The 27,499-nt window shown below is 40.3% G+C and overlaps 1 protein-coding gene across 1 annotated transcript in view; it reads right to left on the reverse strand.

Annotated features, from left to right (window-relative positions):
• LOC124157284 (COBW domain-containing protein 2-like) overlaps nt 1-27,499 on the reverse strand; it is a 217,439-nt gene that overhangs the window by 61,174 nt on the left and 128,766 nt on the right. The window contains exons 11-12 of the mRNA XM_046531879.1: nt 12,397-12,454; nt 11,572-11,709 (exon numbers count right to left, since the gene is read on the reverse strand). Of these exons, the coding sequence (XP_046387835.1) occupies nt 11,572-11,709; nt 12,397-12,454 (196 nt within the window). The remainder of the gene's footprint in view (nt 1-11,571; nt 11,710-12,396; nt 12,455-27,499) is intronic.

Genomic DNA, 27,499 nt, shown 5'->3' on the forward strand with positions numbered 1-27,499 from the left:
ATGTCTCTATTTGCCAGCTCCCTTTGTGCGAGCAAATGAAAGGAAGAGCGAAGGTATAGAAGGGGTAGGAGAGAGGGAGGAAAGGGGTGAGAACAGAGGAAAAAGGTCAATGGAAAGGGATGGAAAGTATGCAGAAAGAGAATGACCAGAAGAATGCAGAGGCGGCTCCTGGAGGGAAAAGAACGAAGCCGAGGGGAGAAGAAGGAAGAGTGGGCAGGACCTATACCATGCGAGGAGCAAAAGAGTTGGCACGGCGAAGAGAGATGGAGAAAAACTCGAAAAGGAGGGGTATTCTAAAGGCAAGGAGATATTTAACGCCTGAGGAGAGAAATAAAAGTAAGGGGGACATAAGGCTTTATGGAAGAAGACGGACTTTCCGAAAAGAAATGGGATAAGAGAGAGGCAGGACTTTTGCCAGGGTGAATGAATGGGAAGGGCGGAGGGGTTTGGCGTTTGTCCGCGAAATGCCCCAGCACCCCCTAGAAGAGAAGGGGGTTGCTTAAGCATTGGGGTGGAGTCTTGAGGAAAATGTTCGAGAAAGAACGTGCCGAGGGTGTGAATTTTTTCATTTGAATGGAGGTGTACGCACAGCTATCCCGAGTAAAGGGGAAGGGAAGGGGTGAACAGTAGGGACGAATATTTTCAGTTGGGGGAATAGGGTGGTTTCCTATCTTTTTTTAATGCCTATATTGAAAGATTATTACTCCTTGAGTACGTATTTCGCGCTTTTAGATTTTAAAATGACGATATCTATTTTTGCGATTTCATGAAAAGTGAACATTTTCAAGCGCGCGGAAACGCGACGGCTGAGTATGAATGCTGGGAAAAGCCCGTGTGACGTGATTCTGGTTCCTGCTGCCGCCGTGTGAGGCCACCTTGGTGCGAGGCTATGACTGCCGCTGTGATGCAGGCTGCTAGCAGGTAGCAGAGTACCCTGCTGGCAGGTAGCGCTTGGCTTAGATATGGATTATTAATACCCTATCAAACGAAGGAAACTCTCCGACCATAGGCAATTCTAATAGGTGATTATTAACAGATGTTTCCCTCATGCATGCATCGGTAATCTCACACGACTTAAAACTCCCATCTACTCGTATAGCATCTAGGTCCCTGTGACGTCGCGTGGAGTGGCATCGCAGGGGCGCCAATCTGGCCTTTTTCAAATGAGGTTAAAATTGACCATTAACATTCGTCTAAACTGGGATTTCTATAACCAAATAATTTGTATATTATGAATACACTAATGGTAGGTAACGAATCGTAATCAATGCCTTTCGTTTTCTTTGATGAAGGAAACTACCCTATTAACACCAATGAGGAAGGCGAATGGAAGGAGAGAGGATACCCTTGGAATAGGCGGAGTTACGCTTTCTACTATGGGTAGGTGAATCAATTGAAATACTAAATTCAACCACAGTTTATCACCATTATTTAATTTTAAACCTTCCCCGGTAGAGGACAAGGGAAAAAGTTCCCTGAATGCAGTGATCAGGAGAGCAAAAATTCCGTGGTTCGTTCCGCGATCCATGGATTTACTACCACACGCGGCGTCAGCGAAGGTTTCAGGTTCCACTCTAGTTACAGTTTCTTGGAAGTCAAGTATCCCCCGCACTGTCATCTTGAATAAACGCCAACAGCCAAACACATAATCGTGAACTAAATACCATGGGAATTAATGAACTTTGATGACTTATTGGTCTGCATTGGGGCCTGGAAAGCAAAGGTTCGTGCCTTGATTCCCGCTCCAGAGGTATATTTTTCCCATAACAATTTTTGTGCACATTTAAGCATTGGCATTGTAATTCATTAGAATGACAACTCTGATATTTCTTGTGAACACAAGATTTCAGCTGGAATGCTCGAAAGAGAGCCACGAGATATGAAACAGCACTTGAAAATGAACGACTACGCCCTATTGCGAGAAATTCTTACACTACGAGCAAATAAAGCATGAGACCCAACTAACCAGCCATAATACTGGCGATCAAGCATGGTATTCAGCATGGGGCGATTGTGGCGTTCTTGTAATGGTACTCATGGATCAGTAATCAATGGTAATTCAATGGTAACTCAATGGTAATCTAATGTTATTAAAAATTGTGAAAACGTCGGAGTTAAAACTTATAACCTTTAATAACTTTGAGCATTACATTTTCTCTCTTTGCCTCTATTACAGATCCTCCTTAGAGCTATAGATGCTCTCTATTTTCGCTGGACTAGTATTAAGTCAATTGATGAGTGGTATTGAAAAATTGATAATTACAATACTACGAAACAAAAATAGCCAATTTACCCACAGCAAGTTGTTATCGTTCAATGAAAAAACACAGAAGAAAAATGTACGCGCACATAAAGCTAATTTATTGGAGCTTAAAATATTGCATGCATAAGATTTTAAATTGAATGTGAGCATAAAAGAGCAGAAGACTTGTGTCACTTACAGCATCAAATATAGGGGGGGTACACATATGATAAGCAAAAAATTTCAAAATAAGGTACGTGAAGTGTAAATGGGGGCTCTATTTTGGTGCGAATTATCCCATTTTCCTTTTAATTACTTCCAATTTATATTTGATCCTATCTTTATCTGATTGCTTTGACGATTGTGGCGTTTTTGTAATGGTAAATCTCATGAAATTAAAAAAAATATAATCTTGAATAACTTTTAGCGTCCCCTTTTTCACATGAAATTTACTTCACCACGAAAATTTGTTTCGACGTCAGGGAATCAACCTGATGTCCATCTTGTTGTTGACGCTTTGGTCGCAGTGAAATAAATTTTATGCGCAATATACTAAGTTTACAGCGGTTCAAGACGAGTTTAAAATTCCAAAAAGTGGCTTCCGAAAATCTAAAAATGCATTAAAAGTATTTAATTAACATTATTCGGCATGATGGAAATGGCACTCACCTAGTTCAGCGGTGGAATTCACTTAAAGAAGTCAAAATAAAAAATGCGTAGGAGATAATCCATCCTTTTTCCCTTCTCCCTTGTAGAAACGACTCTTAGGCGGCCTGTTCCCTCTGGTCACGGAGAGACGTCTCCTTGCACCCCACACTTCTTTCGATGGAATGCCAGTATGAATCCCCTCATCCCCTCGGACGATTCTTCAGTCACCCACGCCCTCTTTGGGGTTTATAAATCGTCGGGTGCGATCAAGAGGAGGAGGTTGAATGGTCCTGCGATGTCGGAATCGACTTTGGATCGCGAGGAAGCACAGGGAATGCGCGATATTCTTATAGAGGAACCTGGAATCCACGGGCCCGCTTCAGCATCATAAACCAACCGACCACAGCGACACGCACAAACAGACGTAATATTGCGATAACAAACGTGCATGATGAAGGACGCTTAGTTTATGGACAAATTATTATCCCTGACCACTAGAGAGAATAACATTTTTTAGAATTTTAGAGAGAATTAACTAGAGAAAATTAGCATTTTTTTAACACAAGAGAATAAGAAGGGAGAGAAATTTCTCACTTGAGAAATATTCCGCACTGTATGCAAGTGCGGCAAATTTACTTAAGTTAAGGCATTTGAGGGTGCAAGTGGTACATGATGAGGGACGCTTAGTTTATGGACAAATTATAATTCCTGACCACCCATATGCATATAACACCCATAAAAGAACTCAAAACACCGTACGGTTTTTATAATATAATTCGTCCAGGTACAAGAAAAGCCAGACAAATAAATAAACATCCAGACGAGCTGGAAAATCCTCATACGTTATCTTGTGTGGCGGATACTTCAATGCTTTCGTGAGCCCTCAATTATTAAGTCGTTTAACACACGACTGATGGGGTGAATTTGGACGTTTACCCACAAATCCCTCTGACCAATCCTGAAGCCAAACGAATAAAAGCTTCCGACAAAAAATAAATTTAAAAATTCTAGTGGGTCTCTCTCTTGAAGTAGTGGTTTTAAAATGCCACCTTATTGGTGCTTTTGCAAAGACGATAAATTTTACACTCAATTTTTTAAGCAACGGAGAGCCAAATATTTTACAATATTCAGATAAATTTACCTTAGTTGTATATGTTACAATATAAAATGTGACACCTGTATCATACATTTTTTCCAAAGATATTTGCATCCAAAATTTTTCGAAGTGATTGCTTATTTTGGTAATATCTGACTAGTGCATCTAAGTAATATAAACGCTAGGATAAGGCATCTTTATTTTGCTTAATATATCAGTAAAAGTTGTACATTATAGCGATATTTCACTTCTCTTAACAAAGAATTTCTCGAGAGACAAATTCTCATAGCTGCCAAAAATGCCGGCTTACACCGTAGCAGGCCAAAACATCGGGTACAAAGAGTAAGTAAAAAATAGTGAAAGTTAAAGAAGCGGCAATATCTCAGCAAGAGCTAAATACGTGAGCATATTACTTAACCGATTATAAAGTGAAATATATAGCTTTTTGCTAAAATTTTCATTAAAATTAGTGATGCTCAAGCGGGACACTTCTGTTAAATAGCACAACTTGAAATGGAATGACCCGAACGATAACTATATGGATTTTAATGAAATCTATTATTAACCATTTAATGGCGATCGTGGTAGCTTTCGCCGTTCTTTATTTCATCGTTTACTTCGACTGGGAATTTAAACTACGCTAAATTTTATGCAAACGAAAAAGGTAAAGTATCATAATTTTAATTAGCACAATAAATATTTTATCAGCTATTGTATTTCCATTCCTCATAATAATACGGAAGTTGGGGTTTCAATGTTGGCTTCAGGCTTACGTCGGAACCATCTAGGGCGCTCTTGCACATATTTACTCTGAGGTTGAGGGACTGGAAGGTGGTGGTTATGGTCTCTATACATGGTTGGGGGAGAACAGAGTACAGACTTCCAGGGAGGGTGCTTCAATAAGGAAAAGAATGGAGGATGGTTTGGGCGCCGAGGCACGCACGTTAAACCCCTTTCACGACCCCATTCCGCGGGGTGTAGGTGTACTCAATATGGAGGACGGGGCACACGTGAGCTTTTCCCAAGAGTTATAAATGAATATTTGGGGACGGCATATTGGAATCCGAGGGAGGATATGGGGGAAACACGATGGCGGCAGCAGGACGAATGACTGGTGGAAGTCGTGTCAAACACAACAAGGTATAATGGTAGGGACAAAAGTGAGCACCCGAAACCAAAAGGAATTCGCAATGATGAATCATGAGACGGCTGCCACGAGGGAACAAAGCTTTTGAGGAAGAATTTATGTCCACAGAGTTTGTCACTCCATTGGTTATGGTTCATTCACATTCAATTGTTCCCTCGTTCTGGTGTTTAAGCTGCAAATGCGTTAATATTGAATAAAAATTACTTTAAGATAAACCTATTAAGCAAACCTACTTCTCCTGCATTATAGTTCTAAGAGGACCAAACACTCCTGCAGGACTGGTCTAATTTTGTATTTTCCGGGGCGTTATACTTGTTTTAAACTTAAGCTCTCATCTTGAGATTTTCAGTGTATACAGATAAAAGCCAGGTGATCGACCACGATAATCAAGGAGAATGGCGCCGCTATTCGGCTAAGCCACTTCGGAAAATCTGCTTTAGCGAGACATTCCATCGGAGGTTGTGATGTTGACGAGAAGACTTCTAAATGCTAGCGAATCAAAAATTATTTATGATGAGGGTATTTAGACCTTTAATATAATGAAACATGAAGTCTCCAGCAGCATTAGCTCAAGGTGCAAATCTTTGACTTCAACGAGGGTAAACCAAAATAATACTGAAAGAATACTATCTTGCATTTTAGCCCGGCTGCAAGTGAACTCACCACGTGGAAGTGGCTGCAACTCGAGCTCCTCCCCTACCCACCCACCCTTCAAGTCTTACGACTTACCAGTAACTAGTACAAAAGTAAGATGTAATCTTTTTTCGATCCAAAATTGGAGGAGAAGAACGGTATGTAAACAGAGTGGAAGGAGGTGATCTGCTGAAGACCATGTAAATACAAATCAAACCAAAGTAACAATTGCCGGTATATTCTACTCTTTCTCCCTTTCCCATCTATTCTCCCTTACTATATATATTTCCTGTGCGCTATTTGAAAAATTTTCTTGCACATGCGAATGGCCTTTCGAAAGGTTTAGTGATGCAAGGATTACGATCCGAAGCGATTTTTTTAAAGTGGAGAAGCGATTAAAAACTACAATGAATGTGTTGACACACTCTTCTGTTGAGAGTCATCTCTTCGGAACTCCTCAACAGTTGTCTGGGAGAAATCTTCCCACATTGGAAGGCATTATGAAGTATTAAAAGTGGGTGGAGATGAAAAAGAAGCTAGAGAGAAGAAGATTTGAATTATTTTCTCTGTTCATTTGGTACCTCGGGCTACATTTTGACGTATGTCGGACTTTGAATTTCGAAAAAAGTTGTATGATGACCGCCCCTGTTATACAGCCTCTCCAGGTCATGGTTTTCATCATCCCATGGTTATTTCAGTCATCAGCTTACAAGCCAATTGGCAGAGTAATAACATCTGGATGGTGCTTAATATGACATTGAGCCTGCTTCCATTGAGTGCTTCAGAAGGGGCCTTTGACTGCTTCCAGTTTTACTTCGCCCATTAACCGCGAAGAAGACAGATTTGAGCGTTTCCCAAGGCTCCAAGTTCCCACTGAAATGGAAGTGTGTAGACCGTTTCGTAAATCCGGGTAAAATTTCAGCTATCACTTGCAGAAATTATCGAGCCATGAAAATCACCACACATGGATTTGAGTATTCAGAGCAAGGAGGTTGTAAATATTGGTTGAGGGGGCACCGCTGGTTTCGAGCGTGGGGCAAAGTGTGACCGGAATGGGGGTGCTTGGGTAGCACAAGCCACGCCCACTTTGACCAAAGCATTGACAATCCCAAGACAAGGGTCAATGGTTAATATTTGGTGAAATTTTTGGCCATAACTCGTTCATACATAAAAATAACCTATGGAGCCCACAATGTACACCTTTTTTTCTTACTTCATTGGTAGGCTTCGTGAAGTAATGACTCGAGTATCTTTTCCCAGGGAAAAATTATAATCAATCACCACGGTTACGTTCTACAACCAGCTCAGCTGAAAACAAAATTTTACGAGAGTAAACTAGTCATTTCCCTGCACTAATAATGGTATTTAATCCTATTATAGCCAACGGAAAATTCTATCTAAAAATTACAGTACAAATGTATATTTTCAACGATATCCCCACAAATAAAGCGGTTAACAGACACAGAGTTTATACATTAATAGAAGTATCGCGAATGATGGGAAAAATCTGTTGACAATCACCGGCGAAATACAAGTAATTATAGTAGCATTTTTAACTTGATGTAGCGCATTTTCAGAACAAAACTTAGCCACCTCAAAATATCAGTCGGAGACTAAGACCAAAAATTGTAAAACCAAGATGGCGGAACTTTGACCACGCTAAAAACTTGGAAACAGCGCCTTCAGATATTTACAACCTCCATGATTCAGAGAAAGTAAATACATAAAAGTACGCCAAATATGGCTACACAGTAACCTAAAGCCTAGGCCAACATTAAAACCCTCAATTACCCTGGTGTTAAAATTGGAATGGAAAAAGTTAACTTATAAAATGCTTATAAAATGGATTTGATGAAAATCCTGATATCTATCCTTCTTCACTAGAATTAAATTCAATGTAAATAAAATTTCCAAACGCAAAAAACAAGGGAACACAGAATATCTTCGGAATCAGCAAATTAGAGGCCCATCCCGGATCACGCATTCTCGAATTTTGCCGTTCTAATCCGGGTCGCAAGCGAAGAAGCCGGTAATTGCTCATTTCATAGTTACTTTGAGGGTGAGAAGCTCCAGAATTTCAAATAATGTCATCAAGAAGTGCCCACGGACTATCCGTCGAAACGTCACGCCCACGAAAAGGTCTACAGACTCCGACACGTCAAGTCCATGGCAAATACGGTCCTTGATCTGCTGTTTCAATTCACTCTCGATTTCCGGAAGTTATTCATCCTCCCATTCTGTTACGCCTGCGAGGATGAGAAGGGCTATATTCCCTGGCGTACTTACTCGGACGCTGAAGATAGAAGAGAAAAATAGAGAAAAGAAACCCTCCTCCCTCCATCCGGCTTGAGTTTCTTTCCCTTTGAGCTTCCGTGTAAATGTTGTGTTGTTTCCCCTTCCCAACTGCGCGTAACAGTTCCCAAATTGACGTCCATGTATGTATTTCCTGTCTAACTCAATGAGGGAAGAGGATGAGCTCTAGTTGGTAGCCTTTTGCCAAACCGCTCCACACAACACAAGGGCCTCCCCTTCCATCCCTGGGTAGACTGAGGGGACGTTTGAATCCTGGCAATGTTTGGCGTGGAGTTTTTTTTTCCTTGGAGCAGGGATATGGGTGAAAGCTTCAACGAGGATTATGATGGGCGAAGGGAATCTCCCTCCCTTATCCTCACATGGCGGACCAGGTAGGAGGAGTTTTTGAGGTTATAGGCTGGGGAGGGGTATTTACGCGCAGTGCCCCGTGGAAGGTGGGTCTTTGGCGGGACTGCCAACAAAAGGCATTAAAAAAATCGGCGATGGATGCGCTAGGACGCCGCGCCCCGGTTGTATAGGGGGGCACCGGGAGAATAATAGGTGTGTGGACGTTGAAGACGGGACGGGAGGGATGGGACGGCAAATTGTGTGTTCAATTCATTCATGGCCCGTGTCTGAATTTTAAAGGGTGCCCCCTTTTGATTGAGTTCACTCCGGAGTGAGTGAGGGCTGGCGAATCCGGGTAGTGGGTTCAGGAGGCAGGCTGATCTCAGCTTCCCCTGCACTCCCTTGCCTTCTCTTTCTCCGTATACCTCACACTCAACCCCACGGCATTCAGGAGGGTACACGCATCGGCTCCTTTCGCAAGGGATGTCGAGGGGCGAGTTTTGATGGTTTACTGAGGTCATGAAAGTTAACGCTCAAGGATAATCGCCGTCTCCGTTTTATTGTGTTGTCCCTGACGTCAGAATTTGCGTTGTCGTACAGGATAGTTGGGCCCATCTCGTTTCGATGTTTACGCCCATATATTAGTTTCGCTTTCTTAAAACGTCCTTATTTTCATCTGGTTTGGGCTTTCGTTTCATTGTACGAAGCACGCTGTTAGCATTATTTTCAACTGTTTCTCTAGGCAAAAATTCTCTCGCACTTAGTTGCATCTGGCTTGGGCTTTGGGAGGTCGTTTGATTGTAAGCAACATGATATGTTTATTTTCAAGTATTTATCTTGACAACAATTCTCTCACACTTTGATTAAATAAGGCTTTTGCCAAAACGAAGATTTCTTTCTCCCCTTTCACAACATCTAGCAGACGTACCCTGATTTATTATCACCCAGACCGATAAATAAAATATTCTACCAATCACAGCTGAGACCGCGTTCAACGATGAAACCTGTAATAAGAATAAAATATAGAAAAAGTATTTTCTATATTTTATAAGACTCTCAGCAGCTACAACCATTTCCTTAGCCACTAATTAATTCAAAGAAAATAATTTAGCCATCATCAACAAATGAAAAAAGCTCAGTGGAGTTCCGCCGTTTTAAATTTTGCGAACTATCAGGCGCTCGTCTTAAGTTAAGTGATGTGATATTATTTTGAACTACGGTTTCAGTTTAAAATTGTTTTTTCAATAAATTGACAGATAAAAAATAGCAAAGTTTTCCTAGTTTTGTCCTCTAACTAGACACAATTTAGCGGTTTCCTCGAAGTACAATGTGGTAAACCGAAAATATCCCGCAAAAGACACCCAGCTCGTATATTCTAGCAATGCAAGGTATTCAAGGTAAGCAGCTAATATTCTATACTTTTGCCGAATTTTTATGACCATTCAAACGACATTATCGACGAATTGTAACCACGGTTGCTGGGGAAATGACCGAGGTTAAAGTATGAACAAAAAAATATCCAAATGCCCTGACGACTTAACGAATAGACTCTGGATCCATTCTCGTTCTCTTCTTCCACGCGAGTGATCTCTTTTTTTTCATCTAGCGAATAAACTACAAGGAGTTATAAAAAATAACTTCTTCCTAATCATGCTTTGGGAAATTACTTGTAAAACTGCATTTTTTCCATATTTATCCATATTCTGAATACAAATACTCAGTTCTTCTTCTGTTCTCAATTATAGTTCTCCACAAATTTTTGATAAGAAGCAGTGCTAGCGGCATTAATGTTTGATAGCTGCGATATACACAATTATTCCGAAACCTTAGAAACAAAAATCAATGATTATACTGAAGGAAGGCAAAGCTTTTATTGGAAAATATAATCGAAGGATGAGAGCAGGGCATGAATACAAATCTCAACCCACAAATACAGAAAATGACGGGATAAAACTCTCACTCGAATACCGTAAAATATATAAGGAAACTAACTGACCCAGCAGACGTTTTTTTGCTGTATAAATAATTTCTAGTGAAATTTTGGTAGCAAAATAAAAAAACCAACTTATAGTAAGTGCGTGGGGATGCGGTATATGACTGAAAGGCGCGCTCTGAACGATGAAGACCTATAAGAATAACAAAACACTCAACCTTCATTTTTTTTATTCAATGTATTTTCTTATCATAAATTAAATCGCGTGGCAAAGAGATATCAAGCAACATAAACAATACTGACGGTCGTCAAGGGAATAGTAAGCCAAAAACGTTATAATGTTTTTTATGAATGTTTTCCTCAAAATCCACCGTAAATCACGTGGAATGAAATTCGATTGCAAGAATAAGAATGTGCATTTCTTTTTATTTCCAATGGTATATGTCTCAACTTAATATGACCATTATCACAAATTTAAATATGCAAAAGAAAAAAGGTGTGTATTCATTAAAAACGAAGTTTACATTTTTCTTATGGAAGTGACTCAGGGTACATTCTAGGGCCTCATGGGCCCTGCGGAAGAATGAAAAATAGTTTACATCCTATTGTCAGACATACTAAATATACACATAAAATTTCATAGGAGTCGGTCGAGCCGTTTCGGAGGAGTTTGGCAGCAAAAACTGTGACACGAGAACATTACATATTATAAAGAAAGATACTAGATAGATTTTTCCAGTGATATTTCGTCACGACGTCATCCATCGTAAACGCCGGTACAGCCATGATATAGACCTGGGTCTGAACGTTGAAGGACCTTGATCATGATGGTGCAGCTACACGAAATACAGCAAAAAAGGAGACCGAAAAGAGTTAATGAGGAAGCATGGTTTTCCAAAATCTACTTTTCATGCGTTCAATTTTTAAATATCATTGAAATGAACGGAACAACCTATAGACCATATCTTGAGAATTGATGGCCTGCTGCAGACAATCGCCGAGGGACAAGTAGATGTTAGGAACGAAAAACGAAAACCTCGACCAAAATGTATGGAACAGGTAAACAAGGCTGTGCAAGAGAAGAAATACGTAAGTGTGACTATTAGTTGATTAGAGAAAGGAATTCTGAGCTGATAGGAAAGAGGAATGGAGAGCTGCGTCAAACCAATCTTAGGATTGTAGACCAGTGATTACGATGATGATGATAGTAATGAAAATAGTACTAGTCCTACCTTTAGCCGCAAAACAGAGGGAGGCTTTTCGTCTCCTGAAACGAAGGATGCAGGTTCCCAGAGTAACTTCTGCAGGAAGAGGTCAAGTGAAGCCTGATTCAGCGGCCGCATCACTTCCAGCGTAACAGTGACGACAGACTGTAAGTATCAAACAAAGAAGCTGGAAATTAAATACTGTTTTTACTAAGTGCACAATTTCAATGTAACGCTTAATGTGAACACTACTCCTTTAAAATATCCACGATGGAAGCTTTAAGTAAAAGCGTAATAAAACAATTTTCAATAACTGAATATCATTAAAATCTAACACTAGGGAACCGATAGACCCAGGTGGAGAGGCCTAACTTTATAAAAAAAATTTAGATTTCCATTCAGTTCCAAATATAAACGTTAAAATGATAGCAATGGTAACGAAAACCACATTGGTACCGGTTCGAAAAAAAACATGCATCAATCAAGACAATATTTTAACCTCAATAAAATTTTAGCTATTGGCAAAAGAAAACTGATTGAGCTTCAGTGACGCAATAAGAATACATTTTTCATACAGGCGGGGACATACGCCACTTTGTCCTAAATAATTTACAGCTCTGAATACGCATACGATTAATCATTAGCGACATTGGAAAAGCATAAAATACTTTGATAAGAAAATTAGAAGATCCAATTTCAAAATATTTCAGAGGTATGCAAAAAGCGTATTACCATGAAATGACAATTAGGTTCTCCCCAATTAGGCAATCGTAAGACACATGCACCGTGAAAGCCACTTAAAATTCACAATTTCAAATTATAATTTCGACAATAATTGAGTAATGTGCTTACCTTATCCAAGTGATGGGATTCGCCTGAATTTTTCGCATCAGCTAGTAGCTTCTCGAACCTGAAAATAAATGAAAATTTTCAAGTCGTATAAAATTCAAAAGGGAATTTTGATAGTTTTAGGATGAACTCAAAGACATGGGTTTTATCTCTTACATTGGCCAACATTGATGAAAATTACACTTTTAAACTGAGCCCCTCCTGCGATGCCTTTTAGCTGATTAAATAGGAACACATTAACTTTGATCCCTAAAAGAAGCCGATATTAAAATGAAACAAAAAAAGCACTGTGAGAGCCACTTCACACCAAAATGCATGAGTCACAAGTATCGTGGTAATTACGAGATATCCTAAGCTCGTAATAAAAATGAGCATGACGAATTAGACGGAAAACTCCCCACTCTTCGACGAATTTGGTGAAGAATTACCATTGAAAATAAATGCAACATCATAACAAACGCCTGTAACTAAGCTATGCACATGTCATTGATGCACTCAATGTTACTTCTACAGAAAAGATGAAGTGAAGAAAGCATTCCAGGAAACAGCGATAGACTCCATGGAAATTTAACAAGAGTAGCAAAACACACAAAAGCACAAGATTTTTTAAAAATCTGGCGCTGATAGTCCTCCCATTGGGGACTATTAACCTAGCCATATACTAAGAAGGTAATTCTGTTTAGTCTATTGTCACCCGAGTCCTGCCGAGATCTTTGGATCAACCGGAAAGATGTTAACTTTTTCGGAGAGCTTAACGTTCTTTCGGATATTTTAAAATCAGGCATATAGGGGGACATTTTTCAAAGTTTAACATGTTGACTGTAGCACGTGTCGTCAACTTAAGAGCACGCATCACTTCAGCTCGAGTGGACTCCTTTGCGTGACAAATTACTCATGTAAAACTTACCCTATTATTTTGAAATTTACCAGGAATTCAAGAATTGATTGTCCGCATTTGTCTGCATCTGAAAAAAATTCACTTCATTATTTTCTGGGATATATAACTATATTTCAGTTACAGGAAGTGGATGACTTCTACTGCATAGTATACTATTAAAACTTCACGATGAGAATACTTATTTTAACGAATAATTCGTCGCAAAAAAATACGACAGTTACATAGCTATTGACAAGTCCCTAAAAAAAGGAAACTACTTGGTATTTACATTGAACATTCAAGTTTCAATTTCCTAAAAACCCTTCTGACTCAATTATTATAAACAAGCAAACGTAATAAGGATGGCATGAGGTTAAACTTTTAGTCCCACCGAATGTTCTCTTGGCGATATGAAAATAATCCAATTATGAATAGAAAGCTTCAATATGGAATGCGCGAACACTTGCTCTGAGGTTCACGGCGTTAAGGAAATTAATGTAAACCATAGGTTATTTTATGAACTATGCGTGCATTTTTCATTTAAAAAAACAGCATTACAGATTGTTTACATTAAATAATAAATGATCTAGCAGGTAATTCTAGAGAATTCTACTTTACGCCAAGGTACTGCCCAGACAAGAGCAAGCAAGGATTTTACTTCCTTTCCTGGATATTTCCTGGATATAGACAGTTACTTATACCACTTATTTTATAAGAGCGCGACCCGGGTTTCAATGAGTAATCATCATCATCAGGCGCTAATTATAATTTGTTTATCTTGTTGTTAATCTCGTTGTTACCTAGTTACTTGATGAATTTTAAAACAGACGCCAGAATAGGTGAAAAGGATGGGTAGAGGTATTCATTTATAAGGGTACTATCTTGATTTTCAATAATTTTTAAAATTTCTAACTGTTCCCTAGAATCCAGTTCTCGGCGGTCATTGCAAAAATTTAAAATATTCATTTTAAAGTCGCTTCTGTGGCAGTTACATATTAAGTGCTTAGCAAAATTACTCTTTTCATCTTTATTATGTTTGTAAGCACTTAAATGTTCTTCTTTCCTAATTTCAAAACTTCTTCCTGTCTGTCCCACGTACACACCATTGCAATCGCTGCATTTCAAAGAATATACTCCACATCTATCCAATCGGTCTATATGGTCCTTGCATTTAACGATCAGTCTCCTTAAGGTGGAATAAGGTTTAAAAGCCAAGCGGAATTTGTCCTTGGGTAAATGATGAGCCATTTTCAGAGAAAGTGCATCGAGGTACGTCACTGTGCACCACTGCTTCTTTTTATCCTCGTCCGCCGAAAACATTTGGTCGATAGCCAAAGGATTTTACTCCCCTGGAGCCGAGGGCAGCCAGACTTCACATTTTTCATGGGGAAAAAATGTCGATCCCAATCGCACCAGATAGCATTAGGAAACCCCTTTTCGGGAACGCATGAACGAATCATAACACACGTGCTCTATTGAGGATCGAAAAACTTCTCCGATCGCCCAACGAACGCATTGTGGCCCTGGGATCAAATATACAAAGTCGGACAAAACAACGGAGAACATATTTAAGTCCATGAATAGGGAGTGATGAAAAGGGTGAAATAATGTTAGTTTCAACAACCCTCCAATCAGCAAGGCTCCACACACCAATTAATATTACCTTTTGGGCGATCAAAACGCTTCGTGGGAGCTCAGGGACCGTTTTAACCCTCCGGCGAGATATAATATGCATGCAAACATGACCGCAGCCAGTGAGGGTCTCGCTTCGGGGCACATGGGAGCGCTGAACCCACAATGGTAGCCGCTGAGAAGGACGAGTTTGGGAGGTAGGCGAAAAATGGAAAAAAAAATTTCAATAGTATATAAAGGGGAAGTGAGGATACTGCGGAAGGGTATGGAAAGCAGACGGGTATAGCGATGCAAATGAATGGGATAAACCAATTAGGGAAAGACTCGAGTGAATAGAGCCGGCAACGAAAGAAATGGATTGGAACGGCTCGAGGCAGGGGAAATCAGAAGACGCATTGCAAATAATAAGCAACAGCGCAGGAAAGTGCACATACGAAAAGTTGTTCGCCGTGAAAAAAAACATTTAGCTTATTTGAGATCTGAATACGAATCTCCTAATTTTCGATCAGGCATTCTACTCTGTCCTCCTAATTGAATTCTGGGAAAGAATGGGATTAGGTCTACGAAACAAGATGTTTCTAACAACTAGGAGATCCAGGTTCAGACCCAGCTAAGTGCAATGATTTTTCACGGTGACTTACATCACTGGTGTACATAAGAAAACACAATTCTTTTCAATGAAAATACCTAGAATAATTAGATGGCTTGAATCGAATCAAAGAGGGATCATTCAACACAGAGAGAAAGGGAACTGAATGCCACTATACCCAGCCAAAAGAACTATCATTAACTGCTTGTACATGTATTGTCGAGTTAATAATTACTGTAATGTATATGAACACCAGCAAAACGCAGAGGACAATTTTACATAGCCATATTTACATCCCTTTCACAAATATTCGCAATCCACTTTCAAGATGGATAACGAATACACAAAATGGTTAGTTATGTTCAGAATGGAGACTGTTGTACCCACGGAATTTCGCCTAAGCACCGCACAGTATTAAATGGGTGGAATTGGTATGGCAAAAACTCAGTCACCATCAGACCAGAGAGCAACAACCCTTTCAACGAACGAGAGAGCGAATCCTGACGTGCGGGAACAATTGGGAATGAGCTAAGTCCGATTATCAGTCAGGATAGGGTTGAGAAGGAACAACATTTGTCTAATGTCACGACAAATCTCTAACCCTCGTAATGTTAAATTTGCTATCGAATCTAAAAAACCTACTCTAAATATTATAAAAAGTGAGGATTTCAAAAGAAGGCGGTTGCAGATACACATGCTTCAAAGGATAATCTTGATAGAGCCTTGAGTTAACGCTTAAAAATACTCAGATAAATTGAGTGGTTTAACAATAACTGAAAGGAAAGCATACCCATTGAATCATATGATATTTTCCAAATCTACTTAAAATTGTTACAGGCATTTACTGAGTCGCATTAAAAAGTAGGATTTTCACTGCTGGTGGCGTTGAGTAAAGAGAGAAGGGTTAACTTAATGTGATTCTCGTTCGTCCTCCATCGAAATATACAAAAAAAATATACCCTTACAAACAGGTAGCATTTCTTAACTAAACGCGCTATCGGTAAATAAATATACCACATTACATGAGTGCTTACTAAATCTGAATGTCTATACAAGTCAAATCGAAGCGATCTTTCCTTGAACAACTACCTAATTCAAAGCATCAACGCTCTGCGCCGCCCTTTTATTAAGCAATCCCGCACATGAAAACACCCATTTTCCTCCAACCCGCAAGCAGAGCGTAAGCAAGCACTTCACCCGCTCACGTGCACCAAATGCATAAGCGCCCAGACATATTTTCAACTCCGCGGTCTCACCATAAAATGTCGAGGACACACATTTGTATAGCTTTGCATTGATGGGAGAGAGAGAGCGCATGGCAGGGCCCGAATCAGATGCTGGAGGTAGGAGACCTTTTGAAAAAGAGGATCCAGTCTGCAGATAGGAGCTTCTTGATTGGCCGCTCAGGTTTCCCCTCCCCCCTCCCTAACCCTCTACCCCATCACCTTTTCCATCACCCGACCTACCCATCCCTCCACACAACGGGGCCCAGTGCAGCACCCGGTGGAGGCGAAACACTACCCCCCCTACTCCTCCAACCTCACAGACTCCCTCCTCACTCCACCGCCAGTTTATTCATGAGGACGTATCCATAACGACTTAAACGGCGAACAATGGGGGCGGGGCGGGGACGAGCCAGGCCCCTCGGGGGAGGCGGCTGGGGGGAGGGGCGGCCTTGTTGTTGGGAGGTGCCCCGCCGAAAGGTACGAGGGCAGAGGGGAAAGGTGGTGAGGAGAAGCAGATAGTCTCTCGCGGTGGGCAAGAGAGGAGGGGCTGGTTTGCAGACTCGGATGGAGGAAGCATCGAGCAGGCTGGCGGCTTCATTTGCGCGGAAATGTATAGGCAAAGACTCGTGAACCATTATTAAATCCCTAGTTAAATATGTAACTCATATGACCTAAAACTCGATCAAAACTGAGGTCTTAAGACCTTGACACCTCGTAAGCACAAGCTAAAAGATATGAGAGGCACTAGCGATGATGGAGGACGCGGTCCAGATATCCTTCGAAGTGATGGTTCTACTAAGAAGACGCATCATTGAGTAGCATAAAGACATTTTTAGCGGTTTATTACTTGTTGATGGAGACTTTCGCGGGGTGGTGCAGCATGCGTAGCAAGGTTTCCGGGTTGACCTCCGCGTCGATTCATCTTCAAGACGACAGTTTCGCCGGCGTTGCGGTTAAATAGACAGTTTCGGTTATCCGCCATCGCCGAGCACGTATGGGAAGGACCAACACACAATGTGGACTTCGAAAGCGCAAGAATCATCGCTAGAGAAAAAATTACTTTCCACGACTCATACGAGAGGCAATAGAAATCGCGAAAACATCCACTTTCAACAGGGAGGACAGCTATTCGCTCTCAAACACATGGAAGAGACTCTTACCCACGGACCAATCAGAACGCACCTAGCCCAAACCAAGGCCTATATAAGACGGGCAAAAAAAAAAAAACCTGCATCCGATACTTCGTACCTGAATACGCTAGCTGCAACGCCGGCGAAACTGTCGTCTTGAAGATGAATCGACGCGGAGGTCAACCCGGAAACCTTGCTACGCATGGTTTATTACTTGATAAATACTATAGCTGCTACTTTTAAATTTCCAGGGCACGCAAAGGAGTACTACGTCAAGATTTTATTGTATCACAAATATGAGAATTATACAACTGAGAAAACACTAGAGTAAGAAACAGGTAAATGTTGATTGGAGTATAGTACGAATATATACTCATCAAACTACATCAAGATAAGAACATATAATTTAAATATATGATGAGTCACGAAAAAACACTGGTCAAGCGGGAGTAATGCGTCCTCTTAATACAGACCATCATCGATTCTTCACTCACTCAGTTTTTGAAGCACATGGCATAATATATGTTCTCAGTTCTTGGCGGCAATGTAATGTTGAGGCAAGTATCAAACGCGTTTAGGAAGCGTGCACGTTTACAGAAAGTTAAGACCGTTTTGCTAAACGTCCCGACGGTGTCTTCATCCGCAACGTTGGAAGGCAACCACTTTTGAATATCATATGCAATAGAAAGGCGTCTTAAAGAATTTTTCCGGCATTCCGATCCGTAATTAGAAAAGAAAGAGATCGATAGTCAAAAAGCAAATATTTTAGCAAGTTCGAAGGAATTCGTATGCTTGAGTGAATACTATATTAGTAACACAGGAGATGAATCCGATTTGCAGTAAAATACAAGAGCAAAGTGCCTGGGAAATGTCTCATGTCATCTTAGGTTCACCCAAGCAGACAGTTTTTGATTATGCTCAGCAGTCAATAGATCTTCAAGTACAATCTTAGAACAAGGACGTAACTATTAAATGCGATATGTATTCGCACATGCTACAAAATTCATTAAAGATTGCTTAAATTACTGTGCTTAAGCGCGGTGAAAACTGTCATGGTTACATTATACTTCGATACATTTTACCTAATGATTAAAATTAACGGCTTCAGTTCACCTGGCATGCAATTGGGAAAAAATGTGTTTTTTTAGAATATTTGGGGTTACCAGAGCTGTTGCTGATTTTGTCAACGAATGGATACTAAAGAGATTCATTACATCATGGATATATTCATGGTGAAAACGTGATGATTTGGCAGCTTCCGCAAAACACAAAGAAAGTTGTGTGTTTCACACTTTGCTGAATGGACTTTTAGTTTTGGAAATCATTACTTCAACTTTAGTCAATTCACCGGGGGAACTTCACGGCAGTAGTGTAGGATTTTGAAATGGGGGGCGGGGTTTACCTGAGATTTCGGGGCCCTTCCGGGATGTATGGAAAACACCCCACGACAGAGGGGGGTCCGAGAAAATTTTGGAATTTTTGATGCTGAAAACGTGATTTTAGTACTCAAAAACAGTAATTTTGTCCTAGTATTTATTAAAATAAAGTATATAAATTGTCTCAAAGGGGGTGCAACTCGGAAAACCCCGGGGCTACGCCACTGCTTCACGGTGGTGCTGATGGTGACGCTAGTTCGATGGACTTGGCCATAAACAGTAATTTTGTGCGAATATTTATTTAATTGGCGGCTTTCGACCACGATATGGAAAGTCAAATAGTTTATCAAATGGCAATAATCTATGGCAAATAACTACCAGAAATTTGAATGTTATACATACTGACTGCCATTCCTACCGACGACCATAGACACGCGAGGAATAGATAACTTCGATTTATCTTATGATTTTAATAATTTAGGTAATAAAATACCTACCCACGATATGGAAGAGAATAAATTAATTTACCCATCAATGTTCGACACAGAAATTCCTCTCAAATTCCGCAAATCAAGCTTACGGCTAGAAGAGGTAACCAAAACATGGACATCAATGCAACAATAAGCAACAAATTTTCCGATAGGTATTATAGAACACAGCAAGAAATATGTTTTTGATACGTAAGGGTAAAATTTAGGTTGTTAGGATACTCTATATCAACTACAAAAGACTATCATTAACAAAAAAAGAATTTAGACCAAAATACGCCTTTTGCAACGGTGCAGAACAAATGCCAGGAGCATGATAAGATGGGAGAATACTCTTGCTTATTTGCTGTGATTATATTTTACACAGATAAATTCAACTTTGTGCATTAAAAGAAAGATAAACCACTCTATTATTTGTTCACAGATATTTTGTTTGCTGAGTCAAAAATGCCTCGCTCACATCAATCGATTACCTCATGGTCCACTCAATACAGAATAAAGAGAAGTGAAGTACAGAAAAGAGATGTAAAGCAAGATATACTTTTTCGCAAACCCAAAAATATTCGCACAGACCAAACCGACACCTGAATGAGATGATCCAAGTCACGCTCTAAACAATGCAGACTGCCATTCGTCAGAGAAAACATTATAGAAAACAACGCGGAAGGCACCCCATAAGCTTAACTACTTGAGCTTGCTTAATAGCGCGTTTTCATTCTCCGCTTTTCTCAAAAACACAGTTCAATGAGCTGATGTATAATCACATCACAACCCAGAAGTCGTTAGGTTACTTTCTTTGGTGATAGTATCGGTTTCCACTGGCAGACATCGACAACTATATTTTCAGCCCTCGATATTTACGATTGTCTGGTACAATGAACAATGCGAATCGGAAAACATTAATCGAGGAATCCATTCAATGGATTTGGATGGAAAATATGCGACCCTCGACATTGGACGACAATTAAAATAAACGACCGTCGACTATGAAACGACCGTCAACAATTTACAACAACAGACGACACAATCATCCCTATCGATATTTTGTTTCCCTTTACCGACATTGGAGTCAACTCTTCGGGCCAAATCACCCGCAGTTTCGTCAGTAATGTTAACAAAAAAAAAACGCTACCAAACATTGATCGATAGCCGAAGTTTCCGAAGAGACACGGGCACAGAGCATTGCGCTAAGGGAAGAAGGATCAAATAGACGGTGCTTGGGCTGTGAGAAGGGCGGTTATGACAAGCAGTGGAAGGAGGGGTAGGACGAGAGGAAGAGAGGGGGCGAAAAAAGTGGATTCAGCAACCGGGAAATGGGGGCGGGGAAGGGGAGGGGAAGAGGGGAAGGGATAGGTGGGTAGGAAGGAGATCAAGAGAGCGTGAAAACCGCGCCATGTGGCTTGTTGGCTGAAGGGTTCGCCTCCGTACGAGATGGAGGGCTTTCCGGCTTGAGGGGGTGAGGTGGGGGGGGGGGAAGGCTTCAAATAAGGGTTGCGTTCAGGGGATGTTTGGAGCGATAGATACGTGGAAGACCAAACTTGACGGATGGGCGCACAGACAGATGAGCGGGGAATGGGGGTTGAGGGAGACGGGGTAAGGGGAATTGGTATGAATGGGAAATTTCTAGTGGGTTGGGGAAGGGGAGAAGGCACGAAAGAACTAGGAAGTGGGGAGGGAAGAAAAGCCTCGCGATTTTTTTAAGCGCCATTGTTGAACATTTACCGAGTTAGTTCCACGGAGCGTAGCGAGGACTAGGCCACACACCTCCCCAGTGGTGCTGTTGTGGAGGTCTCCGCCGTGCAGAAGGCCATCGTTGATGCTTAAACCTCTCTCGCGCTATTTGCGCGCAGGCCCTCGAAGGGAGAAGAATGGAGCAATCGACTATAGCGGGAAAATTATTTGCACAGAGGTACGGTCTTTTGTGCCACTGCTGTTGTTGCGCGATGCTCACGTTGAGAACACGGTCCTGAAGATGGATCAATCTGTGACGGAAGGTGCTGGGATATTAAAAACGACTGGTAAAGCAAGTTAAGATGCCTAAGCACCATAGCTCAGAATAAATACAAGAATTAAATTTCCATCAGTACAAGTCATCTCTTAAGCGAAGGCAATTTTAAGTCCAATGACAACAGAATAATAAGGGTATGAATTACATTTGAAGATACATTTATGAACTCATACTGAATAGGCCAAAGTCATAAAGAAAACATCGTGCAACCATCACTCGATCATGAAAAATTATTTATTTAGATGTAAGTTGACGAATGAACAGATGAAGCATACACAAGATGAAAGTAACATAACCTCGATCCGTGAAACATTGGCGCTTAATAAGGATACACGCTACGAGAGATGTGAAATCTGACAGTGAATTAGTTAAGTGGTACAAGCCGTTAATTCAAATGATGTACTTGATTAGGAGGTCAGGTAGACTTTCCCACAACTAAAATTGAAAAGAATCGATGATCCGACTAGGTACATAATGGAAAAAGAATGCGGAGGATCTGAAGTTGGCATATTATGGAGATAAACTTGGGATATTTTAAGAGTATGTGGAAAGGCAAAGTAGTTCGAATTTAAATACCTGTAACAGTAGCTGAGTAAGAGATTAGCATTTTTACCAGCGAGAAAAATACACTGCATCACAGCGTGATACGCACTCAAAACAAAATGTAATTCATTACAATATTTAATACAATTCATCATAATCCCACAGATAAAATTTTTTCGTTTAGCTACAATGTGATCTCAGCAAGAATATAAATTCTAAGAGCGTTGTCAGCCATCGGAGCAAGAAAAACCCACAACCGATCCCCATATTACCATTTCAGATCACTCAGGTACCCATTCTACTTTAAAATGGGCCTTTAAAGGCAAAATAAAATTGATTTCGAACATATATATACGCTATTTTATGTTCTGAATACTGCAAAGTAAAACAAATTCCTTCAAGTTAGCCAATTCTCTTGATATTTTCAAAATTTGCAATTCTGAGACAAAAACACCCCAAAAGCAAAAACGGCTGCCCATAGTATATCCAATACAACTAAAAATAAACAACAAAAACTGTCCTACAAATGAATATAAATAGCTAATGCAGCACTAACTAGGCATGAAATTGAGAATGATGGTCAAATATTGAACATAAAACTGTGTCAAATGAGATGAGAAAAAATCATCATTTGACTTCAACAGCAAATAAGATTTTACCGCGCTAATTTGTCATTTTCCAAAACATTCCCAGATTTTACAGACACCTTGAAATCCCATGACTTTCCAGTTTTTCCACAAGAGAGCCCATTCCGCAATCGCTTGGATAAAATATTTAAGGATTTAAACGGAAACAATTCTTAGAAACCAAGCCGTAAAAACGGAAACAAGAGAGCAGTAACTTCAAAGATCCATTTCTTTACAGAGCACTCCGAAGCTGAGGGAAATAAACCTCATTTCCACTTCTACGGCAGTCTCCGGTCCTCCAAAAGGCCAAGAGAATATTCAATAAAGCCTCCACTTAAGTCAATAGCCAAAACCAAAAATTTAGCAAAATGGTCGGAACAAATTCTTAGAATCTAAGCGGTAACGGCGGAGGCAGGGGAGGAGTCGAAACTTCAAAGCTGCACGACTACTTGACAGAGAGTACTCCGGACAGAAGAAATCCACATTTCTCACACTACAGTTGTCTCCAGATCTCCAAAAGCCAAGAGAATATCCAATCACGCCTCCACTTAAGCCAATCGTTGTCAAGGCAGGCGAAAGGAGATGAGATTTTCAACAGCTCGAGCAGATGTGTCAAGCGGAGGCGACCGAGTTCGGAAATTTAATACTCATGATGACAGCGGGCGAAGTCGACGTGAAGGCTCAACCGGGCATGAAGTGGGAGGAGGAGGAAATTCATGAGGGGGGAGGGGGAATGGACGGAGGTGGATGGGGTCAAAACTGGAAAAGGGACCAGTGGGTGTCTTTTATCGAATCATATTTGAATACCTCCCTCAGATTGTGACCTGAGCTTGGTAAATAAGTCGCTGACAGACGCCTCGATGGGTTAGCAGTTAATTCGTGGTACTCGAGCCGCGAGAGAAGAGCTAGTCAAAGCAGAATCCCAATATGTATCCCACATTCCGAGAATGTATATCACGCGATTCCATTATCCCGAAGCCCTTTCAAAATGTCTCTCGATGAAGCCTTGTTTCTCATTGGGAATGGGAGAGCTGGGTATGTACCTTTTCGCCACGACGGGCATTTTGGGGGAGGATGAATTTCGGGAATCAAACGCTCAGGAACTCTTGAGGGCAAGGTGAGGGATTTGGAAGTGGTGTGAAAATTCGATGCAATGTGCTTTCGCACATCTGGAACAGAGAGACACGTACATCTACGTCATAACAAAATGGAATTTCAAAGCATTACTTACAGTTTCCCCTCACTCAACAGATGCCACGAAAAAAACATTCGCCAAAACCAGATTTTTAATAACTATCTTTTATCAGGAGACTTTATCAATCAGAAAAAAAAACGTTTTAAGTAGCTCTAGGCAGAAATTAACCCTTCTATTCTCGTCATCGTACGACTTCAGGCACTGTCATAACATTTTATGCTTTCCCGGCGAATTATGTGGGTAGGTAAACTTCTCTCGGGATTCCCACCAGGTTAAAAACTCCATACTTGGTTCAGATACTATGCGCTCATTTCCTCGTTTTATCAATTCTGTCCTAGCCTCAAGCCCTGAGCATATGATAAATGATGGCTAAAAGAACTTATACTTTCATGTTGGATACATCAAACCGACCAAACTGTTATTACGTACTCAACCTGCCATCATTTGAATTAAATAATGAGGAAAACTTTTGATAACGTAAATGGCTATATGAGAATTTCAGTAAGTAATACACAAGAAGAAAGGCAGAAAAAGGAGGAAATATGCCTATGTCCATCATTACGTAAACAATTCGCTGATTCGGCAGTTGGCCTATAGAAAATAAAGATAAATCAATCCGTAGATACAAATAAATGATATATATGTTAAAGTACCATTTTTAATTTAAAAAATTATATTAAATGATACAGACGATTTATAAATGCTACAACTTCATCTCTACCAGGAATGCGAACTAAATGTGATCGGCATTCATCAAAGTAATATAAAACTTTAACTGCTCTCACGAGTTTGATAATAAAATTAAATACTTATTACAGTGTATTGCAACAGTTTAATATTACGTTACGAATATTTGAGAATTATTTGAACAGTCTAACATAATCCACGCGATAAGATGTTACATTACGTGTAAATTCAAGCGCTCTACGTAACAACAAGAAATAATTCACTTACTACATCCAATCCCAAACCACTCAACACCGAATAACGAAGAGTTAAAACGCTTCTCACAGGTTTACATAATCGAATTCCGACGAGGAGACGAGCAAGAGAGAAAAGCTTTCATCAAAGGAACCCATCACGATACACACATTTCACTACTTTCCAGACCGACATTCCTCATTCCCTTAAAAATCCGTTTCGCCGCAAACTACGTCACAAGGAATATTCTCTTCCAATCTCCCCCAAAACCACCACCCACCAAACAGATCCACAAAAAAATCAAATTGGTAGATACGTGGAAACCGAAACGGCGAAATTTTCTTTTTTTTCGTCCGAAGGCACACGGCGTGCCTCGGAGCGTAACTAAATTCTATGCGCTTCGCTAAATTGACACCTCAGTGTCTCTCTCCATGTCGCCGCTCCATTCCCTCTTGAAATTCAGACGAGCGAGAGAGACAGAGAGAGATAGGAAGCCAGAAAGGGGGAAGTAAAAGCATTTTGCTGGAGGGAGGGGGACTTGATGCGGTAACCCTAGGGTAAAAGGGTGCGGGGAACGTGAGGAAGAAGACAAAGGAAGGGAGGCAGGCGAGAGACGGAAATCCTGAGTCGGCCAGAAAAAAAAGATAAGGAAAAGATATATATCAAACGCGCCGTGGGTACAATCCCTGGGATCTTTCGACGCTCAGCATAATAATGTGCGAAACCGGGTAAAGACTTTTGCAAATTCGGAATATTTTTGACGCCCGCTGAAAATGTGGCGTGAGAGGAGAAAAGAGGAAAATCAACCATTTTGATCTGAATATCTCCGAAACCGGGACGGATAATTTGAATCGCAGATGCACGGAGGCGGAAAATCATCAGGAGCAGCCACCATCTATTTAGGGTGATTCGAACGAAAAAATTGCCTATCTACGATATTTATGAGCAATGGAAGGTCGGACGGATCATCAATGTTTTTCTCTAAACTATACTCAAAAAAGACAATGAAGAAACATACCTACCGTACCTGTAACAATACCTAGATGCCAACAAGAAAAAGAACACCTTTAATCCAAGTAAAACGTTATATAATTAGTACTGATTCCGAATATAGCTAAGACTTACAAATTGTTCTCCACGAAGACAACATATTTTGTATCGAGTATTTTACAAAAAATAGGCAGCTTTAATAAAACATACATTGAAGCTAATAGAGAATGCTCAAAATCATTTCCTTTGCATTAAGTATATGTTTCGCGTACTCAAATTGCGTACTCCCACGATAATTGAGCGCATACATGCAGTTATAACTTCCTACCTTCAATATATATCATGGAACTCGTGGTAGAACTACTAGTGGTGATAATGAAAAAATCACTTAAAAATCATCAAAATCGAGTGGTACTTAAACCAGTTATCATGTCTAACACGAACGTGAAGCAGGAAATGATAAAACCGAAATTACCAATTGAAGTGAAGTACAATACTAAAAATAATAATAATAATAATAATAAGGGGTAGGAGATTTTTGTGATTAATCTCAAGTACAAAAAAAATGTTTAAGGAGGGCCGCGGATTGTCGAACCCTGATTATACTGCTTAGATTAAACCAGTAAATAACTGCTTACAATGCAAATAACATACGAAGGAATTCAACACTTTTTTCTCGGTTTACCTTCACGCAACTTCACTATAGAAGAGAGGGTGCGAATACTCTGTTCGCGGTTAAAACTGAACATGTCAAGGGACGCCGTTCTCGGCCGTCGGACCTCGTTAAACGAATTATGGGAAAGGCGCCACTGCACGAAATGAAGCGACACGTGCGGAGGAAAAGCAGTCGAAACAAGTTAGGCACATGCATACGAGCATTATGACCATGCTTCTGAGGAATAGTGGATAATAATTCTCGGCGATGATGGGCCCCAAATATCTAAAATGAGTTGCAGCATTGATATTAATTCCATTTTTTATACATTATGTTAATTTTAGTGTTTTTGAAGGTGGCATCGGTTTAGTAATAATGATTACTAATGATAATCACATTATTACTCATTTAACACTGATATTATATTTTGATTCTGTATGATGTCTGCCTGTTTTTTTGCTCAAAACAGGACATTATTTTCGTACCATTGTACTGTTGCAAACAATACATCGAGACAATATTCTTGACAAATTTGAATTTTATCAGGCTTCAGAGAAATCAAAGGCTGAAAATACTAAGAAATGAAAACATAGCATTATATACCTAAAAAATGATTGGAAATACAGCCTGAGAGATTAAATCTGAACATAGAGAAGGTAAACTGCATTAATGTAGTGCCCAATACGGCAATTCTCTACGTTCTTTAACCCGAGGGTTGCCTTGGATGGGTGATCGTAGAGCTCGCCCTAGGTAATTAGTAGTGTTTCTCAACTTATTAACCATCACCACGTCCGTTTCCAAGGGTTCCAGTAGTCAAGGGCGAAATGTGAAGTTAAAAATACAATCGGGG

Source organism: Ischnura elegans, chromosome 4, assembly GCF_921293095.1.
Source record: "Ischnura elegans chromosome 4, ioIscEleg1.1, whole genome shotgun sequence".
NCBI classification, from domain to species: Eukaryota; Metazoa; Arthropoda; class Insecta; order Odonata; family Coenagrionidae; genus Ischnura; species Ischnura elegans.